Source organism: Orbicella franksi, chromosome 4, assembly GCF_964199315.1.
Source record: "Orbicella franksi chromosome 4, jaOrbFran1.1, whole genome shotgun sequence".
Lineage (NCBI taxonomy): Eukaryota > Metazoa > Cnidaria > Anthozoa > Scleractinia > Merulinidae > Orbicella > Orbicella franksi.
Genome location: NC_138148.1, coordinates 19,339,801 through 19,360,541, shown reverse-complemented (window position 1 = coordinate 19,360,541; position 20,741 = coordinate 19,339,801). Strand labels below are relative to the sequence as shown.

General features: G+C 40.0%; 2 protein-coding genes and 1 pseudogene across 8 annotated transcripts in view; 2 read left to right on the top strand and 1 right to left on the bottom strand.

Annotated features, from left to right (window-relative positions):
* The window catches only part of LOC145483607 (peroxinectin A-like), a 46,063-nt gene extending 31,903 nt beyond the window's left edge, over window positions 1-14,160 (bottom strand). The window contains exons 1-14 of one of the 3 annotated variants that reach the window (XR_014048942.1): window positions 13,814-14,160; window positions 13,546-13,713; window positions 11,365-11,593; window positions 11,009-11,065; window positions 10,423-10,518; window positions 10,184-10,254; window positions 9,552-9,711; window positions 9,211-9,381; window positions 8,791-8,972; window positions 8,476-8,659; window positions 7,958-8,096; window positions 7,410-7,560; window positions 6,832-6,904; window positions 4,804-6,321 (exon numbers count right to left, since the gene is read on the bottom strand). Coding sequence is in view for 2 of the 3 variants with exons in the window: in XM_081462143.1 (XP_081318269.1) it covers window positions 5,968-6,321; window positions 6,832-6,904; window positions 7,410-7,560; window positions 7,958-8,096; window positions 8,476-8,659; window positions 8,791-8,972; window positions 9,211-9,381; window positions 9,552-9,711; window positions 10,184-10,254; window positions 10,423-10,518; window positions 11,009-11,065; window positions 11,365-11,593; window positions 13,546-13,673 (1,995 nt within the window). In the remaining variant the exon portion in view is untranslated. Of the gene's footprint in view, window positions 1-3,929; window positions 6,322-6,831; window positions 6,905-7,409; window positions 7,561-7,957; window positions 8,097-8,475; window positions 8,660-8,790; window positions 8,973-9,210; window positions 9,382-9,551; window positions 9,712-10,183; window positions 10,255-10,422; window positions 10,519-11,008; window positions 11,066-11,364; window positions 11,594-13,545; window positions 13,714-13,813 lie in introns of those variants that run through there. The other 2 variants (XM_081462143.1, XM_081462144.1) reach the window with 2 other exon arrangements.
* Window positions 733-3,616, top strand: LOC145485596 (D-glutamate cyclase, mitochondrial-like; annotated as a pseudogene).
* A 4,568-nt stretch (window positions 14,161-18,728) lies between the features above and the next one.
* LOC145483598 (uncharacterized) overlaps window positions 18,729-20,741 on the top strand; it is a 25,017-nt gene continuing 23,004 nt past the window's right edge. Inside the window, exons 1-3 of one of the 5 annotated variants that reach the window (XM_081462135.1) lie at window positions 18,729-19,324; window positions 19,575-19,627; window positions 19,827-20,170. In XM_081462135.1, coding sequence (XP_081318261.1) covers window positions 19,859-20,170 — 312 coding nt within the window. In that variant the 5' untranslated portion in view covers window positions 18,729-19,324; window positions 19,575-19,627; window positions 19,827-19,858. The other 4 variants (XM_081462134.1, XM_081462136.1, XM_081462133.1 and 1 more) reach the window with 4 other exon arrangements.

Below are 20,741 nucleotides of genomic sequence, written 5' to 3'. Positions count from 1 at the left end.
AAGAAGCGGCCGTCATGCATTTTGTTAACAAGGGCATGCTGCTACTCTGCTCACTATCTATCACAGAATAGATAGTGAGTAGCGTAGCCAATCAGAGAACGGCATTCTGTAACTCAACAGAAACACGGAGAACATGTTTTCTATTTTTTTGTTTAGAAAATTCCGTGACGAAAAAAGAAAACAACTTATATACTTTGATCATCAAAATGTCAATTCTCTTTGCTCGCGCCATCATTACGTCAACAGCTCCTGCTAGTTCTGTGTTTCTATCGAGTTTCAGAAACACGATTTTAAACCAATGACCGCATGCATTTTCTGTGGGCTACTTTCTAAAAAAATAATGTATGCTCAGCCCCAATATCGGTCATAGAGCAGCTGTATTATAAATAGCAATAAAATTATACAATAAAACACTGATATAGATATGTGATGTCTAGAATGACCAAGCTCTCGTCAAGTGTCGTGCTTTTGATATTGGATGTAACAGCAATCTCCAAGAATTAACTCTTCATTGTTTACTGATAATCCTGGTCATCTTTTGATCGTGATCACTTGTCTTCTTTTTGAATATGATTACTTTCGAATTAGTTTTGGTGTTTTTCACACATCATACTCATCGTGGATCTCTCAAAAAATTTAGGATGGCGGATCCAAGATGGTGGCAGTTTCGAAAATGAGATATTATTGTAAATTCATATTACACCCTCAAAATCACATCGTCGTAGTTTAGTTATGCAGTTGACAGGTGGGGAAATTCACTTCCTTTTTCCGGTCCAAAAAAGCCAATAACCCGACCAGACCAGATTGTTATCGCCCACGACTCAATAAGTGAGTTATGGACTTCTGGTGCTACGCTAATCTTGAATCTTTCCTCTACAGAGTTGCCACTGGCCTTTACTGACAATACGGATAGACTAGTTGGCTGCGATGCAATAGTCGAAGATTTCCTTGACAAACATCCCTTTGCTAACACTGATGCCAAGCCATGAGTAGTGACAATAAAGGAATCACCTTTCGCTGCCTCTTTGTTGTCTGAAGAAGCCATGACCAAAATTCGTTACCTAGAGACCGAGATTCAAGAAGACATCGGGAAGAGAGGTATTGCGAATCTTCACATTCCTGAGGAGCTTCTGAAGGCGGCACTTGTGTTGTCTCAGGGGTCATCCGTGGGTATACATTTCGGTTTCCCTTGTAATACCAATGAAGAGTTCCCGGATGAAACCGATGGACCTCTCGGGGCAATCGTGTTGGGCAAAGCCCTAAAAACTCTTGGAAAGGAAGTGACGTTTATTGCAAGTTACTACCACGTGGAATTTGTGCAGGAACTTGTGCGAACCTTCTTGGAGAATAACGTGTCTGTTGTAGAGTTCACGCCAGAGCGGACGCATGGCTCAGGTGGGGTTAAAACTGCTGCTAACAAACTTTTATTCAACGATGCAGCTCATCAAATGAGTCCCAAGTTTGACGTTGTGGTTGCCATAGAGGCGGTTAGCAGGTCTGAAGACGGACGTTACATGACCGTGAAAGCGAGGGATTTAGCGCATATTTGTAAAGTCAGTCCAGTTGATGAAGTTTTCATTCAAGGTACCTGTAGACATTTTTGATGTTGTATGAACTTTGTAAAACGCGGTGACGGACTGTGTTCCCTGACGTCTGGTCGCGGCCATAAGGGACCTACGAGGATGACATCTCTAAACCTTCTGCGCGTGCGCAACATCATGCCGTTGCCACAATCTGTAGTTTCATAGGTCAGAGACAAGAAAGAGCGAAGGCTCTGAGAACAAGATTGATTTGAAATGGGAAGATGCTACTCGTATTTATAAGTTCCCAGTCCTTTTATCGTGTTCTCCGGAAAGACACGCTTAATAGTGCCTCGCTTAATTCAGGGCAACGTCCCGTGGGGGTGATTGGAAATACAGGCGAACCTCGATTATCCGGACCTCGATTATCCAGACTATTCTATCTTCCGGACTTTTTTCTCTGGTCCCAATTTTTTCATGAATATTAATTAGTTGTGATCTTGAAAACTCAAAGTCGCAAAAAGCCCAATAAACCTTTCAAAAGACTGTTGAAACAGCGTATTATCCTGTGCGCTTTTCAAAATTCGCAAGTGCGACGAGACAAAGAAATATTCTGATGCGTTCAGCTGATATCTGGTTGGCTCAATTGTTTTGTTACCAAGGGAATTTCATGCTTGATTAGTTCCTTCCGCGTGGGTTATGTAAACACACGAGCGATCGATCGTAAACTCAAATCAAAAACTTGTCCACGAAGCGAAAGCGAGCCGTTCTATCGATTAAAGATAAGCAGATAATTATTTCACGTTTGGATAAATGAGAGAAAGGGAGAAATTTAGCTCAAGAATTTGGCATCAGCAAGCAGCTAACATGCACCACGTACGCAAATCACGCAATGAACTAATCACAACTTGCAGCAATTGGTAACGCAACTGGTACCAAACGCGAAAAAGCGCTCGCTTTCCTGGTCACGCTCTCTTTCGGTTTGGCCCTGATCGGTTAAAACAGGATGCATTGTTTGCATCACCAAGGGATTATTTGCAACCTCAATGCAAAACCAAGGGAGACAATTTTTCCTCCCTTCTTTCCTCATTATCCCTTTTAATGCTACTTTTTTTGTCTTTTCAGCCCATAAGTCAGGGAAGATTACCACTATAGGTGTCCGTGACGGTGGAAATGAGATTGGCATGGGAAAAGTTCACCAACAAGTCATTGAGCACATTCAAAACGGACGAAACATAGCTAGTACCGTAGCCACTGACTACTTAGTCACTGCGGGCGTATTCAATTGGGGTGGATCGGCTTTGGTGGCAGCCCTGGGGGTCTTAAGCCAGTGCCCAGTTCACTCGCGGTACGCTAGACGTGGTGCTGGAACAGACGGAATAAGTATTTCTAAAGAGGACGTGCTTATTACAGTGGAAATGGTAATGGTCTTAGTTAAACCGTTAATACCCTCATGATACACTTTAGATGTCGGTTCTCTTTTATACTGGAGGGGCGGAAGCCTCATGGTTAGTACGCTTGACTCTGGATCGAGCGGTCCTGGGTTCGAGCCCTGGTAAGCCCTTGCCCTCTTGGACAAGATATTCTTCTCTCACAGTGTCTTCCTCCACCCAGGTGTATAAATGGGTACCGGCGAACTTAATGCTGGGAGTAACCCTGCGATGGACTAGCATCCTGTCCAAGGGGGAGTAGAAATACTCCTAGTCGCTTCATGCTACAGAAACTGGGTTAAGCACCGGCCTGATGGGCCATTTGGCTCGTATGCAGACTTAACCTTTACATAAATGTTGACAGTTACCTTCTTTTGATCTTTAGTCTAGAATTTCTTGAATATTCTAGTGAGAGATTACTGCTCTTTTAACATCTCTGTGCATGCTTTAAGGAAATTATGCGCTGCCGCTGTTGCTTATTACAGAATTTTCCTTTAATGAGGTTTGTTCTATTTTCAGGAGGAAGAAATACTCAAATGTATCGTTCAGCTTGGAGTGTGTGATGGTATATCACAGAGGAGAGAAATGTCAGTGGATGGTCAACCGTTTCACCCCGTTCACAAAGATAAGCTGCAAAAACTGTTTACTTTAACTGCGTCGCCATAGGCTCAACCAGATACCACCAGCTGTTCAGAAAAGTGTCTGGACTCTAACTGGGTTTTCTGAAACTGTTTTCCTAGTCGTCAAATTATCATCTTAATCGTATCTATAACGAAATTCTCGATCGTGATTGGTTCTCCACGCGCCTATTCGTCACGTAATCGGCACGCGATCAAGTGGGTGTCCAATTACAGGTATCCAATTTGAACTTTTTGTAATTGGACACCTGTAATTGGATACCCACGTGATTTGCACGTTAATTGCGCGCGTTTTAATGGCTTTCTTCGCATTGTCTCCAAAACTTATGAAACGCGCTACATGCGTTTTCGCTCAAAAGAAGTTCTCAAAAGACATTTTTAATTCTGAAATTTGTTATAGATACGATTAATTAGTAATTGGACCTCGAGTCGTACAATTCAGGGAGTAATCGTGCTTCTAATTTCAAATCGGCCTCGCGCTTTGCGCTCGTCCGATTTTGAAATTACTCGCGCGATTACTCCCTGAATTGTACTCCACTTGGTCCAGTATTATTACTAATCGTACTCGTGATTAACAAATCGGACTCCCGCTTCGCGGTCGTCCGATTTTGTTAATGACTTGTATGATTACAGACCGAATTGGACTCCACTCAGTCCTATAGCCAGTATTAATACTCCCCACAGGTTATGGTACAGTTTGATAAATTCAGAGAGAAACTGGTGTTTTGTTGAGTCACTGAGAACAAAACCAGCGGTTTTTTGATGTTGATTAGTGATTACCTGTAGTGGAGCGGTTAAAGACGGCCGGGTGGAAAATATACTTGGTAGATATAACAGCGAAAGAGTGGCAATGATCGAATTGTCATCCTTTACATGGTGCCAATTTTTTTTTGAGCAACAAAGGGTACATCAGAATTTCGCTTCCTCCCACCCCAATCCTCTACCGCCATTGCCATCAACATTAAAGCTCCCAGAACAAGCAGATGCTAGGGGTAGGGGAATTAACTATTTAACACAGTACTCTAGGCAAATACGCGATTCGATTTATTGTTGTGCGAGTTCGTACAGTTTTTTATCAAACTACAGCAGTCTCAGATATTTAGGTTTTCCAAACTCACCATTCTCTAGTACTCTTTTCCTTTGCGAAAGGTCTGGGTTCGAGAATGCCAAACGCATTAAGTATAGTGACAAAAATTCCTAGATTAACAACTAGACTTTAATTCAGGACCATTTTATTGGAAATTTCGGCTCTTTACTATCACCTGCTTGTAAGGTTCTGTAGCTCAAAAACTGTAGCTCTCTCTAAGGCACTAGGAAAATGTAAGGCAACTTGGCTTTGTGTGGTGTAAAATGGGATTTTACGAAAGACCAAATTCAGCTTCTTCAATCTTAAAAGCTATCCGCGTGTCTCTAATATTCTCTTGTAACGTTTGTACCCGGCAAGATTATGATTTTCACTAGCGCGTTACCGAGCTACAGTCCCGCGCACAATATCGTACGCGCTCATCGAAGAAGGAGCTGGAACTGTTTGGAATAAATTTGAACTGAAAACGGAAGGCATTTTGGACTGAGTATCTTGAACAGTATATTGAATATTGAATAATTTAGTAACAGTTTTGTTCTTAATTCTTTAATTCTTTCCTTCCTTCCTTGTTGTCCAAGTAGTCTAGTCGGGTGGTCTTTGTTAAAAGAGAGCGCAACACGTTGGATAAAATACTTGTTTTATCGACGGTGGCTGTGGTCAAAACTTGCTAAAATTTCCGCTGTATAACAAAACTTACATTTTGGGTTAAAGTATGTTATAATTCCCGAGTTATGTTTCACGTGAGTCAAACCGATGTATAATTACTAGATGTATTTTTGCATTAGGACGTTTGGTTAATGTAGTCGGAGAAACAGATGCAAGTTGATGGCGAGTTCCGTTTGATCGCAATTGCTGGCGTGACAACTTTTCGTTGTGTTCGCGGTATTCTAACTGTAGAATAGTCCACGAAACTAGTCCGTGCTACATTCACCCATTAAATAGAATCCCGCCTGTTAATATAAGCGTAATAATTCAGGTTTCCCGCCCCTTTCGCAAAGTTACGTGGTGGTAAATTGTATCCAATTTTTTGTCCACCCATCTCAAGGTGTTAATCCACGTGCACTTTGGAGACTTCTACTTATTTTGTGCATCTTTGTTGTGTTATCTCCTACCTAGGCTCAATATTACCATTCTTATTTTACCTTTGCTCGGGCAGTAAGTGGCTTTATATCTATATTATTAGTGAAAATGATATCATATTAATTAGGGAAGATTTACACACACACACGCACACAGAAAAAAAAATCAACAATTGTTCCATCGACTGGATGAGCTAACAGTCGCTTGATAGGGAATCAGGAAATCTCTTCCACAGTCAGCCCACCATTTTGGTGAACTTCCTTTTCCTCCTTAACTGGGGCAACTTTCCTCCTTCTTTGCCGCAAACGGATACAGAACCGGACCAGGAATACTACAACTATGACCAGGACCACGAACATGATTACACTGACCGCTATCAAAACATTTCTCACGGTGTTGCTGGTGTCAGCCTCTGTTACCGTAGGGCCTTCTTCTTTCGCTACACACTGAAAGTCTTTCACGCTTGCGCAGTAATCCGAGGCGAAAAAGACGTTTTCTGGCACGCTTTTGAATCCAGTGTTTAGGCGGATGATCTCGCTTAAGGTGAGAGAATTGACCTTGTCTATTTCCTGTCAATAATATAAACCAAAGATTGAGTCAGTGTTGTTGTTAGAAAGATGAACTAGACAATAGCTTTACAAGCTATTATTATTCCAGTCTTAATCTGTTATATACCTGTTTGCATTATAAAACTCTGAAAAGAGGAGAAAGTTTTCAATGACAGCGCATTGAAAACGCGGAATACATTTTGAAGTGAAAATTTAGATATTAGCTACATTGTTCTGAAGAGGCCGAGGGAAAAATGCAGCAGCTGCTCAGTAGGCCTTTGGGTTGTTGAGACATTCTGCCAGTATGTAGAAACTCTAAAGCCTTGAAGATTGTATAAGTGGAAAGGTGAAAATTATATTGAGTCCACAATGTGGTGATAGAGCTTTCTCCGTTTTTAGCACGAGCAAAAATGATTTGAAATGCGGAAGGGGCTTATAAAGTCTATAAATATAATGTCATAGGGAGACGGTCGAGGTCCATGAAAGTGGTCCTTTGAATCGTTTTTGAACTAAATGTGCGTAGATTAATACCTCTTCAGAGAGATAATGCTCGTACCAGAACCTGTCACCGTCTCTGATTCTCAAGAAATTACGCATCATGATCCTGCGAGAGAAAATAAGATTGACATTGTTCAGCACTCCATTTACAATGACTACAATAAACTCAGTACTCAAATTAATGCAGTGATCACATGGGGCATTAATATCTCTTTCAGTGTAGTTTCCGGAGGTTGACACAGAAGTCGTTAATGGCTATTGACCAAGCGTGAGGTCAACATGGCTAGATATTGGAAAAGTTCTTTTTTGCGAGTCTATGGGCCGAGAAGGAGTCGAGATCCACAAACTCGTTTTTTAGCGAACAAGCTTGGTCAATAAAGGATTTATTATATGGAAAACAACACTATTTTCCTGCTAGTGACAGCGGGCAATTCCGAACGTACAAGATAGCGCCATCTTGCCCGTTCGGGTAGCCGATCACACCGCAGGATTCGGTTCATCTTAGTGAGCCATGTAACAAAAATGCATATTATATGCCCTGATAAGCTCAAGAAGTACAGTTGTTGTCTCTTCTTTGTAGAGTGTTGATTCGGTGACGTTGTTTCACTTACGTTCTAAAAGTCTCCCCCAGTTCACTGCCACTCTCGTGGTCCTCGGCCAGTCCTCCAACCCATAAGTCTATATTGTTAATGTCTTGGTAAACTTCCTCCATCTTCTCGGCAGTCTTGGAATCTTTTGTGATCTCTGAGAAACTGCTGAGTCCTTCATGAAAAGAAAATGCCTGTACTTTAGACAAAGAAAAGCTTAAGGAAACGCATAGATTGAAGTAAAATGGAAATCCAGTCGCTCACGACTGTCTAAAGTAGGTTTTTGCTGTCTCACATAAGCTACGTCACGGTTTGTGCGTCTTGAAAAGTTCAGCCTATATTTTTTCAAGTTCGTTGTTTGTAATCCGAGCTAATCTCCTCCATCCTCGATATTTCTGTGGTGTTTTTCTATCTTAGTAAATGTCTATTTTTAGGTTTCCTTCGATGTAAATGTAATTTTGTTCGTGGCCAAAATAACTCAAATCCCATAACTGAGCTTCTTTACAAGCAGAGAGTATTTAGTGAGTAGAAAACATTTTGAGCATTTGGCGAAAGCTAAATGCTGCACTAACCCGTTAGCCCAAGTGCCTTCCTGACAGAGTTGTAATCTGGTAAGCCATGATCTCTTCCGCGCTGGATGTTCTTGGACGCTAAATCTTGGCCAAGTTCACGACCGGACGGAAACAAAGCGTTCCGCATGTCATCCACCATCTAGGTCGCACGTAAAGAGAAGACAATTAACATTTCCCATTTGAAAGTTCTTATATTACAGTTATTAGTTACAAGCGGGGTCCTGATTACAGGGTAACTTTCATAGCGGAGACGTCCAAGTCGTGGTCTAAGCCATACACAAACAAATGATTAAGCATTTTGGTAATACTTTCCATGACTCTGTTGTCAAGTTTCTTCAAGATTTTCACTCTAAGGCGCGTTGTCCTTATAAACAGCTTGTTTACCTTTGTTGTTACAAATCTGCAAAAGGCCAAGTTTCGGGTATATAAAGTGAGATAGAAAGAGATAAAGGCGTGTTACGCCCTGATGATGGAAGAGAAAGCGGGGAGTCAATATGGTTATTCATTACTAGTCCAACCTTTAAGTCAACTTCCTGTGCGGCTTGTCTCACTGCTCCCCTAAAGAGAGGCTCTATGCCTCCCTCCCTTGACACTCTTTCAGGTGAGAAGTAAGCGTCTCTAAGGGCGAGGTGGCCATAATGAGACATCGTACCATCCTCTTCAAACCGCCACAAGTGAGTGTTGACTTGGCTGTGACCGAATCTAAAATTAAACACATGATTGAGTTACAAATTACTACAGAACATTGCTTGGACATAGACCCTTAGGGCGTTTCAGCTTGTGTAAACGTAGATAACATTCGAAAGCTTGAATTAATCTTGACTTTTCATTACCTGAATGCAGCTGTAGACATCATGTTACTCATACCAACGTCAATATTCTTATTGTACCCCTGATAAACAGGAATGTGTTGAGTGCCCCCCAACGTGGCTGGAAGATATTCACGGAACGTGATGGCCTGGATCTCAGCCGCTACTAGACGACGCGCGTATTGAAATATTTGTTCATCTGTGACCTGGGGAATAGAAAAACGTTTGACGAAAATATTCTTGCTGCTACTTTAAGTTGCATACAATGAATAGAGTAAGGCTTCCACAGAGAAAGGTGATATTAATTGTCTGTGACAGGAGTTCAAATGCTCGTTTTTCGCATGTATAAGTAAGCAAAGTTTACAATACGCATGACAGCAAGGGAAATCATGCATATTAGGTAAAATCAAGAGAGAAGACGGAATATTGCCTGATGAAATTTACCTGTGGATTTTTGTTTTTGTACTCGTCGCAGAGGCGGTTGTGTTCCCGTACAAACAGAGTGTGCATTGAAATCAGTCCTGGCTGTTCATTGGCTCTCGAGTCTCCCGCGGCCAACAGAAGACCTGCATCACGACCAACTGGGTTGTCATTCGATAAAGCTTCTGTGTTTTCCTGCGAAGAAATCAAATAGTGAGCCAATTATCCTTTGCGCAACCTCGTATCGTAGCTGGCGGTTAGTTCTTTTTAGTAGTTTTTACCGTGATAAACTGTTAAATTCAATGTTTTTCAGTTGCATCTACAAGTACGTGCAAATCTTAGTTTTTTGTCTCAGTGTAACATACCGGCAAGAGTTCTCCAAGTCCGACTTTCATCTTGCCATCTTTAAATTGTCTCAACGCTCTGTTTCTTTCCTCTGTTTCCCCATACACGACAGAACCATCAATGTAAGACGTGAGCTTGTTAACTTGTTGTCTCGAGGTGTTGGTACTGCGACCAGTACATCTGACGAAAGAAAAAAGTATTAATGATCGTTAAATACGACCTAAGCCAATCACAAACTCGAACTACTTACGCAGTCGAATATCGTGCCTGTAAATTAAAGAACAAATTCTTTAAAGCATTTCTGGTATCTCTATGGCTAAAGTAAGCTACTTTGCAGTTTTTTTTCGAGGAAACAGGTAAATGTTATCAAACTATTGCACTGCACATTAAAGTAATTCTTGATACTTAAAAATAACAGGAGTTTTGTTTCCAGTAAGTTAACTGAGTGTTATGCATGCACAGAGACAAAATAGTTTGATGCTTTTCAATAATTGTAGAATACACTTTTCATTTTAAAGATTGGATAGCTGGTGACACACGGATTTGCTCTAGACCTCAGGGAAGCAATCGTTTGTTTTTGTTTATAAGGCTATTTACTCCCTCTTTCTACGTATTTGCTGCTCAATTTCAATGGAAGCAATTTGTGTCAGACCTGTTAAAAGTTGTTCGCACGAAAGTAAGGTAAACGTTGCCTTTATTCTGTCTGTCAAAGTGGATATCTCCCTGCATCAAGAAAAGATAAAAAAGAAGACCAATTAAGTTCTCTTCGCCATAAGTCCATTCACTCATTATATATTCTTTCAGAGCATGGCTATTTTTACAATTGAAGTATGTGCGCTATAAAATTTGAAATCAAGTTTAACTTCCCTTTTGAAAAGTCTCTTAACTGACCTTTGGAACTTCAATAGGCAGCCATACGTCACTGAAAACATCCGCAAACTCCCGATTAGCCAGCGTGCCTGACGAATCCGTGTCATGCGCCAAAAACTGAAAAGAGTAAAGAGTGCAAAAATGAGAACCTGGCAACCTCTGCTGGTACCACATTGCATTACTGCAGCTAATTGTACGTAGCACGTATACGCAATCGCAATTAAAATGCATGCCACTGCCATGACTTATTTTAGGTATTGAAAGGATTAAGATAAGTGACTCTGGTTCCAAATGGCGCGTAAATATTGTGTACTATACTGTATTTACCTTTAGCAACTAAGAAGAACTTTAATGCAGAAATTGTCCTAAATCATCCATGATTCCAAAGACGGATCTAATAATGACATACCTTCAGACATCTCCATGGAAACATAAAGTCAATCCCGCCCTCCTTCCACTCCCCCCTCATCAGTACACGGAAAAAGAGATATGACTCCCTTTGCTAAATTCAGAACCTAACTTACCTAACTTACTAACTGACTAGGTTATTGAGTGATTGTCTGAGAGATACATTAGCTAGATGGACTTATAAAACGCAAAACTTTACCTGTCCCCAATTGGGATGAAAATCGCTGAGACGCCGAGCGCTAATTTTCGATTCAATCTGCAAAAGAACATGAATTAGTTTAGTGTTTATTCTTTTCATTAATTTTTCGAGACTTTCTGAAAGATCAACGGTTAGAAGTGAGTAAGCGACAGTTTTTCTTTGAAATCTTCCAGAATTGAAATAGATCTTTTTACAACAGCATAGATATAAGATGTAGCGTCAAGAGGGATCAACACTGTTGTACAATTATATTCTACCGAAGGTGAAGATAAAAATGCACGATAGTTAGCAAGGAGAATATTTGAGCTGATCTTGAGACTCAAAGCGTTGACCAATCCTTTTCTTGAGTAACCTACCTGCTGAAAAAGCTCATTGCTGATTTTTCTTGGTGAAGGCCTGTTAGAACCTAACCCGTAAATTGCGTCCACATATCTACAGTTTCCCGATTTCCTCTGCTCAGGAGTACAAGCGCCTGCGGGCAGAGCGATGCCGTCAGCGTACATGGCAGGTGCATCACGTGCTACGTCCTCCTGTGCGGCGCCCCAGAACACGTGATCTTTGTTATTTGAGGTTCCGTCGAGACGCCTGTGAAGAAAAATTACAGGTCTGCCATGCGTACATACATTACCTATGGGTTACAGTAAATGGTTGTCAGTAGTTCGTCTTGTGCAATCGTCTGGCTGAGAGTAGTTCAGAAAAGAACTGTTGTTGGTGACTAACGTTTCGACAACCTGAGCGGAAGTCATCTTCAGAGTCAAGTGAATAGTGTTTGTCAGTCGATGGTGTTAAATAAGTCCGGTCCGTTGAAAGTAATTGGTCAGTTTAGCCGTGATGGTAATTTCCTGTTTTTAGGTGTTTGATTGGCGAATACAAATAGGCTGCTACCTACTACATTATAGAAATTGGCAGCCTAACCAGTCGAGAAACGATCTCAAGGAACACGAGAAATATAATCCGCAAATTATGCTCAGCTGCATCCAGAACACAAAGTTCATAAACTCCAGTGTACCGTGTGTGGTCTAAATGGTGTCTGCGTTAGAGGCTTACCAGAATAATACGTAGCGAAAAATTTACTCAGGCCGTTATTTGCTGAGCAACACGCACCGTTCAAACGTGGCGCAATGGCTTCATAGTAATTCTTAAAAAAAAGTCGACTTGTATTTGGATGAGATTCTTGCGTCTTACAAACTTCGAGGTGCAAGTAGTAAACTCTCTGAACTAAACACAATAATACTCAAAACCAGAGAAAGTGAACAGCATGTTAAAGAAAAAAAAGAAAACGTTTTAAACATGAAGAGAATCCCGATGATTGTAAAAGCTATCTGAACGTACCAAAAATTTAAAAGTCTTAAAAAGTGTTCTGGTTTTGTAACCTCCGCTTTAAGCCCGGAAGTTTATATCGGGGCACAAGGAATGTGCAGGGGGCAATTTTACCCGAGGGATTTTTGCGTCGGCGATTTGGGCACTCGTATGTTCGGTGATTGTTTTGTCTCAGTGAAAGTTTCTGGCATTCGACGAATTTTACAATTTTTATTACTTTCTTGCTTAGGTGTCTGTTTAATCGTCAACCAAATATAAAAATACGACTTCCTCATGATCAGGCCCTAAACCATTCAAAATACTTTCAGATTGAAGGCTCTGTAGCTGAATTGATGCGTCACACGAACTCATTGAATGTGTTGAGTTGTTTAATTTTGCGCGTCGGAGTTGAAAACAGGAAATGATATTTGTATCCGCCAATATCGACATAAGTCAGATAAACATAATTGATTAGTGTAGTATCTTTGTTTTTTGAAAAGTAAGTGATACAAAACACAGCTCGTACATAGAAGTTAATATTTTAACCAGCAATTCACACCATGGCATTTTTCTCTGACATCTGCTCATCGATAACCGTACTAATTCGTACCTAAAGTCTGAAAGGGCGCCAGAAGTGAACCGGAGAGAATTATTCTACTTTATACAACATATAACATGATAACTTCGTGTTTACATGAAGTGTGTCCCTTGGTTGCGTGTCGTGCAATAACCAAACTTAAACTTCTTTTATTTCAATATTGTTTGCGGCATAGACTAAACCCGGGACCCGGTAACATCCCGTAACACCCCGGAACACCCTTAAACTTAAAAGAGCAAACTATAGCCAGTATCACCAGCCTCTGACCACTGAACGCAGTCATTCATGTCCTTGGCCAACTACTCACCACGCACCTTAATCCTAACTCTAACCCAGCCAATTCCGGCGTGTTTTGTGATTTATTTTTGGTAAATGAACAGGTTTTGCTAACAGTTTGGAATGAAGAATTGAAAATACGTACTTTACGGGCAAAGAAAAGTCTCGATACAAAGATAACGCACTCGGTCAAACCTAATGAGAGATATCTCTTGTATTTTTGTTCCTCACTTCAGCAGCTTCATCAAAAAAGCATAATTATAGTTCTATTTTCTGTTTTATTATTTTTATTCAGTAGCTACACGTTTCAGCTGTGAAAGCGGGTGAATACTTTCGCAAAAGACCAAATAATCTCACTCCTTACCTGTCATCTGTTACGCTTGGCACAGGTCCTACACTCCTACCACCTTGGCACTGGCTTGCCGCGGAGTGAATGAGAAATAAAATCAGAAAAATGGAGAACGAGACGTCTGTTGCCGTTTTAGAAAACATTGCGCCACGTTCTTTAACTAGAACTTGAACAGATCTGCTTCTGCAGCAAGACAGAAAATTGGAAAAGGCTCAAGCTTTGTATCTAAAATAATCACTGACTATCATTCCTCGGTGAATTAGAGAAATACAACAAAACCCACCTCAAAATGTGCTTTTGCTTGTCTGAGGAATTAACCGTCTTTCAATGATTATTTACGTAGATTTACGAACAGAGAGAGAGAGTAACAAAACCGGCGATTACCATAAACGCTGAATCTTCTCTTTGAAATACTAATTAAAAATGCTGTTATTGCAGAAGTGCTGTACTTTCATAACTCATATGATGAATAATGAGCCGGTAGCCGGTGTGTAAGGGCGTGTCGTTACGGTCTAACTAACAAGAATGTTTTTATGCTGCGAACAAGTTGTTTTTTCTTGTAGCAATAAGGTAATGGATAGCTGTTCTTGGTTTTTGCTCTGTCGCCCGTAAAGATCACCTCGGTCATGTGTAAAACTTAAAACACGAAAACGCCTGAAAACGTGGTAATGATTTAACCACGTGTGCTAGGAGAAGATTAATGCTTCTTTAGCTTTTGCAAAAGAATTTAATTTCTGAATGTCATAAATAAAAAAGACGACACCAAGAATTAATTGTTATCATTGTTGAAACGAAGTTTTGGTTTATCACAATGAGGAAATGTTTACAAGATATCAGTTCTCTTTCAGAGTCATAGTCATTTAAATCAACAAAACAAGTGGACAGCTTATATAACATAATATGAAGTATTCAAAGAAAACTTTCTAGAAGCTTTCATTTAATTACATCACCATGACTCTGAAATAGAGCTAAAGCATTGTACTATATTCTACCGCCTGTGTCTTTTTGTGTTGCTGCTTTTGTTTGACAGTTTCTGCAGGTTTTTATGTCCTTTATATGCGCTCATTTTGAAATACAAGTTCTCGCTGTTTGTGGAATGACTCTGCTGGGTTTCATATCATGTTGGGACCTGGGTATTGTGTTTCTAACTTTTAGCCTCCAGTGAAAGAATCTTTCTAATGAAAGCTCTGTAGCTTTATTTCAATACTATTTGGAAGTTTGGTAGAGAACTTAGTTTTTAAAATTATATTTTATTCCTCTTACATATGTAGGGTTAGGGTTAGGGGCAGGATTCAAAAAGAGATTAAAAACATATTCCACGTCGAATCAAAACTTTGCTATTAACGATTCAGATTTAGGTATATAGGAACTAAAATGTTGGGGTTATTTCCATACACGGGCGGAGGGTTTCAAGCCGTACCGCTATCGCTGTGGCCGTACAATACTTTGATTTTCCCAAGTGTCTTGGTTGTTTGAAACGAATCCAGATACTTTAAGCCTGGTCCTCACTTGCGACGCAAGCATAAGCATAGGAAGCTTATGGGCTACTGAGGACAGCCGCGACATAAGCATAAGCGTTCTTCTTATGCTTATGCTTATGTTCAGTGACGACTGCGCGGCTGACATAAGCTCAAATAGCTCGCTGATCGCTGATAGTCTTAGGCGTATGCTTATACTTATGCCAACATGTCCTCACTAGACACAATGGCGACATAAGCAAAAGCATAAGTATGTGGTGAACGCAAGATTTTGAAATTCTTATGCTTATGCTTGCTTCGCTAGTGAGGACCAGGCTTTAATGTTTGCACTGAGTAGATTACCTAATTGGACGTAAAGATTACTCTGGATCATTTTCAATTGCGTTTATTACCTCTTGCCGTCGGCTACATTCATTATCTTGTAACTAAGGTAGGCGTACCTTTTGTTCTCTCGCCAAAAATGAAGTGAAAGTGATCAATAGAATAGTTAATCTTAATAAACTCCAAGAACAAATGTTGCGACTTTTAGTTTAATTCGGTGCCGACCATAAGCTTAATTTACTTGCACATCAAATTTCGTATGGAAAGCTGCTTCTTGGGCGAGATTAAGCTAAAAAGATATACCGTGTAATGCCTGGCACAGTTACACCAAACGCGCAAAATATTTACGTGGCTTTCAGACAACAGACGATCGGGTCACATTCCACCTAACGTTCATGCTTTGTGGCTTCTCTTTCGCTCCGCGCTCTAAAATCAAGCGCTTTTTCTAGACCATTTTTCCTCTACGCGCCCCTAGATGGATTTGTGTTCAGTAGTCCCGAGTTCAACTCCTCCACCTTTTCTAAATAGCCATCTGGTTAGCCAGCAACCAGTTGAGATTTTTAACAAGTTTTCAGTTCTATTTACAATAGTTGTTTTCTTATTTATAGTGTCCCCAATAAACACAGGAGTGTTAAATACCATGGCATTTTAAACTTTTTTTTTAATTTCACAAGCTACGCTGTGTTTTCTTCGAGAGCTAGACGACAGAAGTCTATAAATGTGATAAACGCTATCGACCTTCTACAACTTTACAATATCATATGCTTTCCGCCCGATTAACCCGCAAGAAGTGATCATCCAGCCATACCAAAGTTAATGATTGACCTCATGTCGGTTGGATTATGCGTTTCCGTCCATAGGTTTCGAAACCAACCTAGGAGCTTCCCATTTGAATACCATTTATTTTTAGTCTAGCTGACTCCAGGAAGCTAAACACACCTGTATATCACAGGAAACATCTCTCTAAAGAATCATAGGAATGCAACCCAGAAGTCGGTGTTTGGCAAAAGATGACCGGCACGATGGAGGTGGTTTATAACATGAACAAATTCAAATCTATTCGACTCACGTACCTTTTCAGGTCATTCGCTCGGAGGCCTTTTAGATAACATTGCTAAGCCTGTCTTGCTCGAACAATTAAAAGTTCTAACCTCAAAAACTGAACCCTTGCAATCAAATATTTTAAAATATTTTTGGTACAAAAGGAAAAAAAGAGCAAAAACTGCTTTAGCTTTATCTGAGTACATGAACGTGCTGTATTGTGCATATTTCCAGGTTATTCCTTGCTTAAAAAACGTGACTGAAGTAAACTTTATGGTGAAAGAACAAGAATCAATTCCGACTATTGATCATGTATTATTAATGCTCGTGATAAAGTTTACTGAATTCGCTTGTCGAAAGCTGAAACGCGAAATCAAAAAAACGTGAAAATGATTTCATCACGTTCACTTGTAATGGTATTTTGCTTTAGCTTGAAGACTGAAATTTACGAATTCGAGGGTACCACTGTTTACCAGGTTTTTACTTCGGGAATTAATTATAACTTGTAACATTATTTGATGAAATTTCATGTATTCAGAAATAAGACTTCTGTGACCACATATCCGCGCTATTGACCTGAAAACGTACGTGAGTCGAATATAGTTGAACTTGTCATGACCACTTCTATCATCATTCATCGTCCGTTGTCGAGCCCCGCCTTCTGATTTGGGTTTCAATGACGTTTTAAGTGGTGGTTTCCTGTGAGGTACGAGTGTCTTCAACTGCCTGAATTCGGGCTGAAAAGACACCGATTTTATTCAAAGCCACATTCCTTTGTATGTTTCATAACCTAAATTCGACAACGCACAATTTAACTGAGGTGAAGTCAGTCATCAGTTCTCGTGTGGTTGGATAGCCAGTTCCGTTCTTGGGTGTGAATTGAACTAAAAGCACTACTGTGAGGGAAACGTTTCTCGCAGCAGTTATTTAGAGACTTGTGTCCTTAGTCCCTTAGGCAAAACGCAGAATGGTAAACAGTAACGAGATGGAAAAACAAAAAGGTGCTTTTAAGATGTTCCGAGTTATTGCATGGCGCAGCAGGCTTGTCCAGCGTCTGCGACAAGTTATTGCATGGCGCAGCAGGCTTGTCCAACACATGCAACAAGTTGTTTCACGGCGCAGCAGGCTTGTCTAACTTATGCAACAATTTTGCAACGTGTTGTTTTCAAATGTTACATATATTTGACCTGGTCTTGTTTTTGGAGTCTGGAGCCTGTTGTGAAGATCATTGGAGTTTTACATTTGTTACCACTCCTTGACATTCAGGCACCAAACCATTCTTTAGTGAAGACTCCTACTAAACAATTTGAAAACTTCGTTCGACAGGTTCGGCAGTTTTTGCAAATTAAAGAAAGATTCATTGTAACATATAAGTCTTGCTGTTTGTGGAATGAAGATGCTGAGTTTCAGTTTCCCTCCTGGCGACTTTACTTATTAAATTTGTGCAATATGTTTGTGGCATTTAGTCTGTGAACGAAATCCACAATTGTGATCATTCACATGAAAGCTTTTCACATACGTTTCAGCGAGATATGATTTGAATATTTTATAACAGTTGCCAAATCGTATGCTTTCTGTTTTATAAGCACCTTTCTGTTTACTAGCGCCGATTCTACAACAGAAGTAAAGTTTGGAACTATATCGAGATCATCATTATATGAAACTGAATAGCTGCAGGTATTTCGATATATCAGTCGAAAGTTTGAAGATGAAACTTTCATTGCTCTGAAAAAATGCATTCAAATCTCAAAAGGGCAGATCAATAGTTGATTATTTCTAACGAATACATTAGACTGTCCAACATTTCACACTGTTTTAGATGAATAAAACCAAACCAACAGTAATCTAAAGAAGGGTTACTTTTGTCTTCTAGACTATGTTTTGGGTGCGTTACAACTGTTACAAAGTCCAAAATAAATTATTTATAGTTTTTTTTTCTGGATAATTTATTGTCACATTTTTGCCGTGGGCCACATAACAGAATATTGTCATGGAAATTAGGTGGCCAATCTTTTCTTTTGTTCAAAATGAACTGGAAATGATCCAAAAAGATTGGACTGCAAAGAACGCTCAAGGGCAGATTTCGTTTTAATCCAGTTACAATTGTAGTAGTTTATTGGTTAAAATGTTCTTCCACACAAGAGGATGAAGGTTCCTGTGTTACAAAAAAAAAATCAAGGTACATATATAAACTACAAAGTTTTAAACAAATTAAAGAAGAAATAGGTGCTAAACGCTCATGAATTTTACGCAAAAGTTATCTTATCTGGGAACAATAAGTAAAATCAGAACAAAAGTTAACCACAGAGCATATTGAGATAAGTGTCGAGAGAATTAATCTTTGCCTGCTCGGTTCCTTTTTCTACATTATGGGTTGCTTTACAAGCTTTTTGCTGTATCCATAACTTAACACGAATTATCATTATTCTGTAATCAGCGACATCGAAATGACTGGGGTCTACTAGATCCTTAGTATTGTTCACGTCGTTTGTCCTTAATTCATACATAATGTAATTATAATCGACTCAATTTGGTGGTAATGTTTTTAACTAAATATCACCCGCTGAAATACGATTTCAAAAAGATAAGGTCAAAAAGTCTATTGCACAACGTTGTGAGGTATAGCGTAAATAGGCGAACTCGCATTTCCAGACAACCATCATTGCATGTTAGCCATAGATCAGGATAATCATGGGGAAAATTAACTCATAACATCTAACTTCCTCTGTTTACCAAAGAGTCCAATTTGTTTTGTGGGGCAGGGTCCAAAAATAACCCGAAAACCGCAAAAACACTTTAATTATTTGATGAACATCATCAACCGTGGAATTAATCAGCTTCTTATTAGACCAAATATCTCGACAGCTTCCATTTCGTGACCCAGCTCTCCATGGATGACCTACCAAATCAAATGTGCTTAGCTGCAACTTTCACTCCCTGTCAAAACGCCTGAAGTAAGTCTTAGAAATACAATACGCAGTTGAGAATTCATTTTCAGCGCTCGCCACAGGCGGCTAGAATCGTATAACTTCCTATTTTTAAAACCCACTGAATAGAACCGGTGGGAAGGAAATCGCTGATGTTAAGGGAAATCGCGTCATAGTGGTAACTATTGAAATTCAGCCTCAGAACATATCTCCCTCCTCTCTCGGTGCTGTGATTATAAGCGTATTGGTATGTGTTGTTTGTATATTGTTCTTTCAGGACAACTTGTCTGTTGACAATTTAAACAAACGCGTAAAGACAGAAACAAACAAGTAAGGGAGGTTGTAAGATCATAGTTTGAACTACAGAGAAAGGTACCGCTTAAGTTGTGTATGTAACTGTGATGATCAATCATGCCTTCATAATACTATAAGTTTTAAGGCAGGTTGTGTTTTCGGTTCCGCAACACACGTTCCTGAACTCTCTATCACCGCTTCTGACGGCTGTCTCCGTTTTATTTTTTTACTACAGGAGCACATCTAAAAAAGAACTTGGTTTTAGCCATGGTAAACAAATTTACCTGCAGTCTTCTTCTACTCCTCTTTATGGACATTTTTACTGCTGCTCCCTCGCCAACGCTAATTTCCATGCCAGACTGGTACGAGGTTCGAGATGGCACTTTTAAACTGGCACATAGTACGGACGACAACGGTACACAGTGGACTCAAAAAGTGGGCTTGGAAAGGCTCGAAGTTCTGGCGAATGACATGGCTCTAAATCTACCTTTTGCAAGCTGCCCCGAAGAGAAATTTACGAGGCAGAATAAATATGCGGATCACCTTGGACAAGACTCAAAGTTTGAAGAAATACACCAGGTACTATTAAGATTTATTTGCTGATAAAACGTAATCAACATCGCTTTACCGGTATTTTTGGAGTGGGGGAAAAGGAGTGAAAGGGGGAATGGGCAAGGGGGAAAGGGGGAAGGGGGGATAGGGGGAAAGGGGGAAAGGGGGAAAGGGGGAGGGGGGAGGGGGCAGAGGAAAGAGCTTATGGAAAGTATAAGGGATATAGCGGGGAGTTACAAGATACTTACATTAAAAAGTGCCAAAGATGCGAAAACAACTGTTTAACTGTGTAACTGTTTTAAGAGAAGGAACTTAGCTCGTACACCGTACCGGCTCTAAGCAAATGCGTTATTCAAACAAACCGTAATTTGGCTGTACAACAATTTTTGCATGAATATTAAAAATGATTAGAACTCATTACAATACGTAAATAACAGACGAAGTATTTACCCAAGCTCATAAAGCGGCGTTGGGGCAGACGAGGATCTTCGAAAGTCAACAACATCATATTTTATCATAGCTGGGATTTTAGTTTTTCAGCCTTAATACAAGTTATCGGCAAGCTTTTGATAAGTCATTTAGGGCACCAAAGTAACGA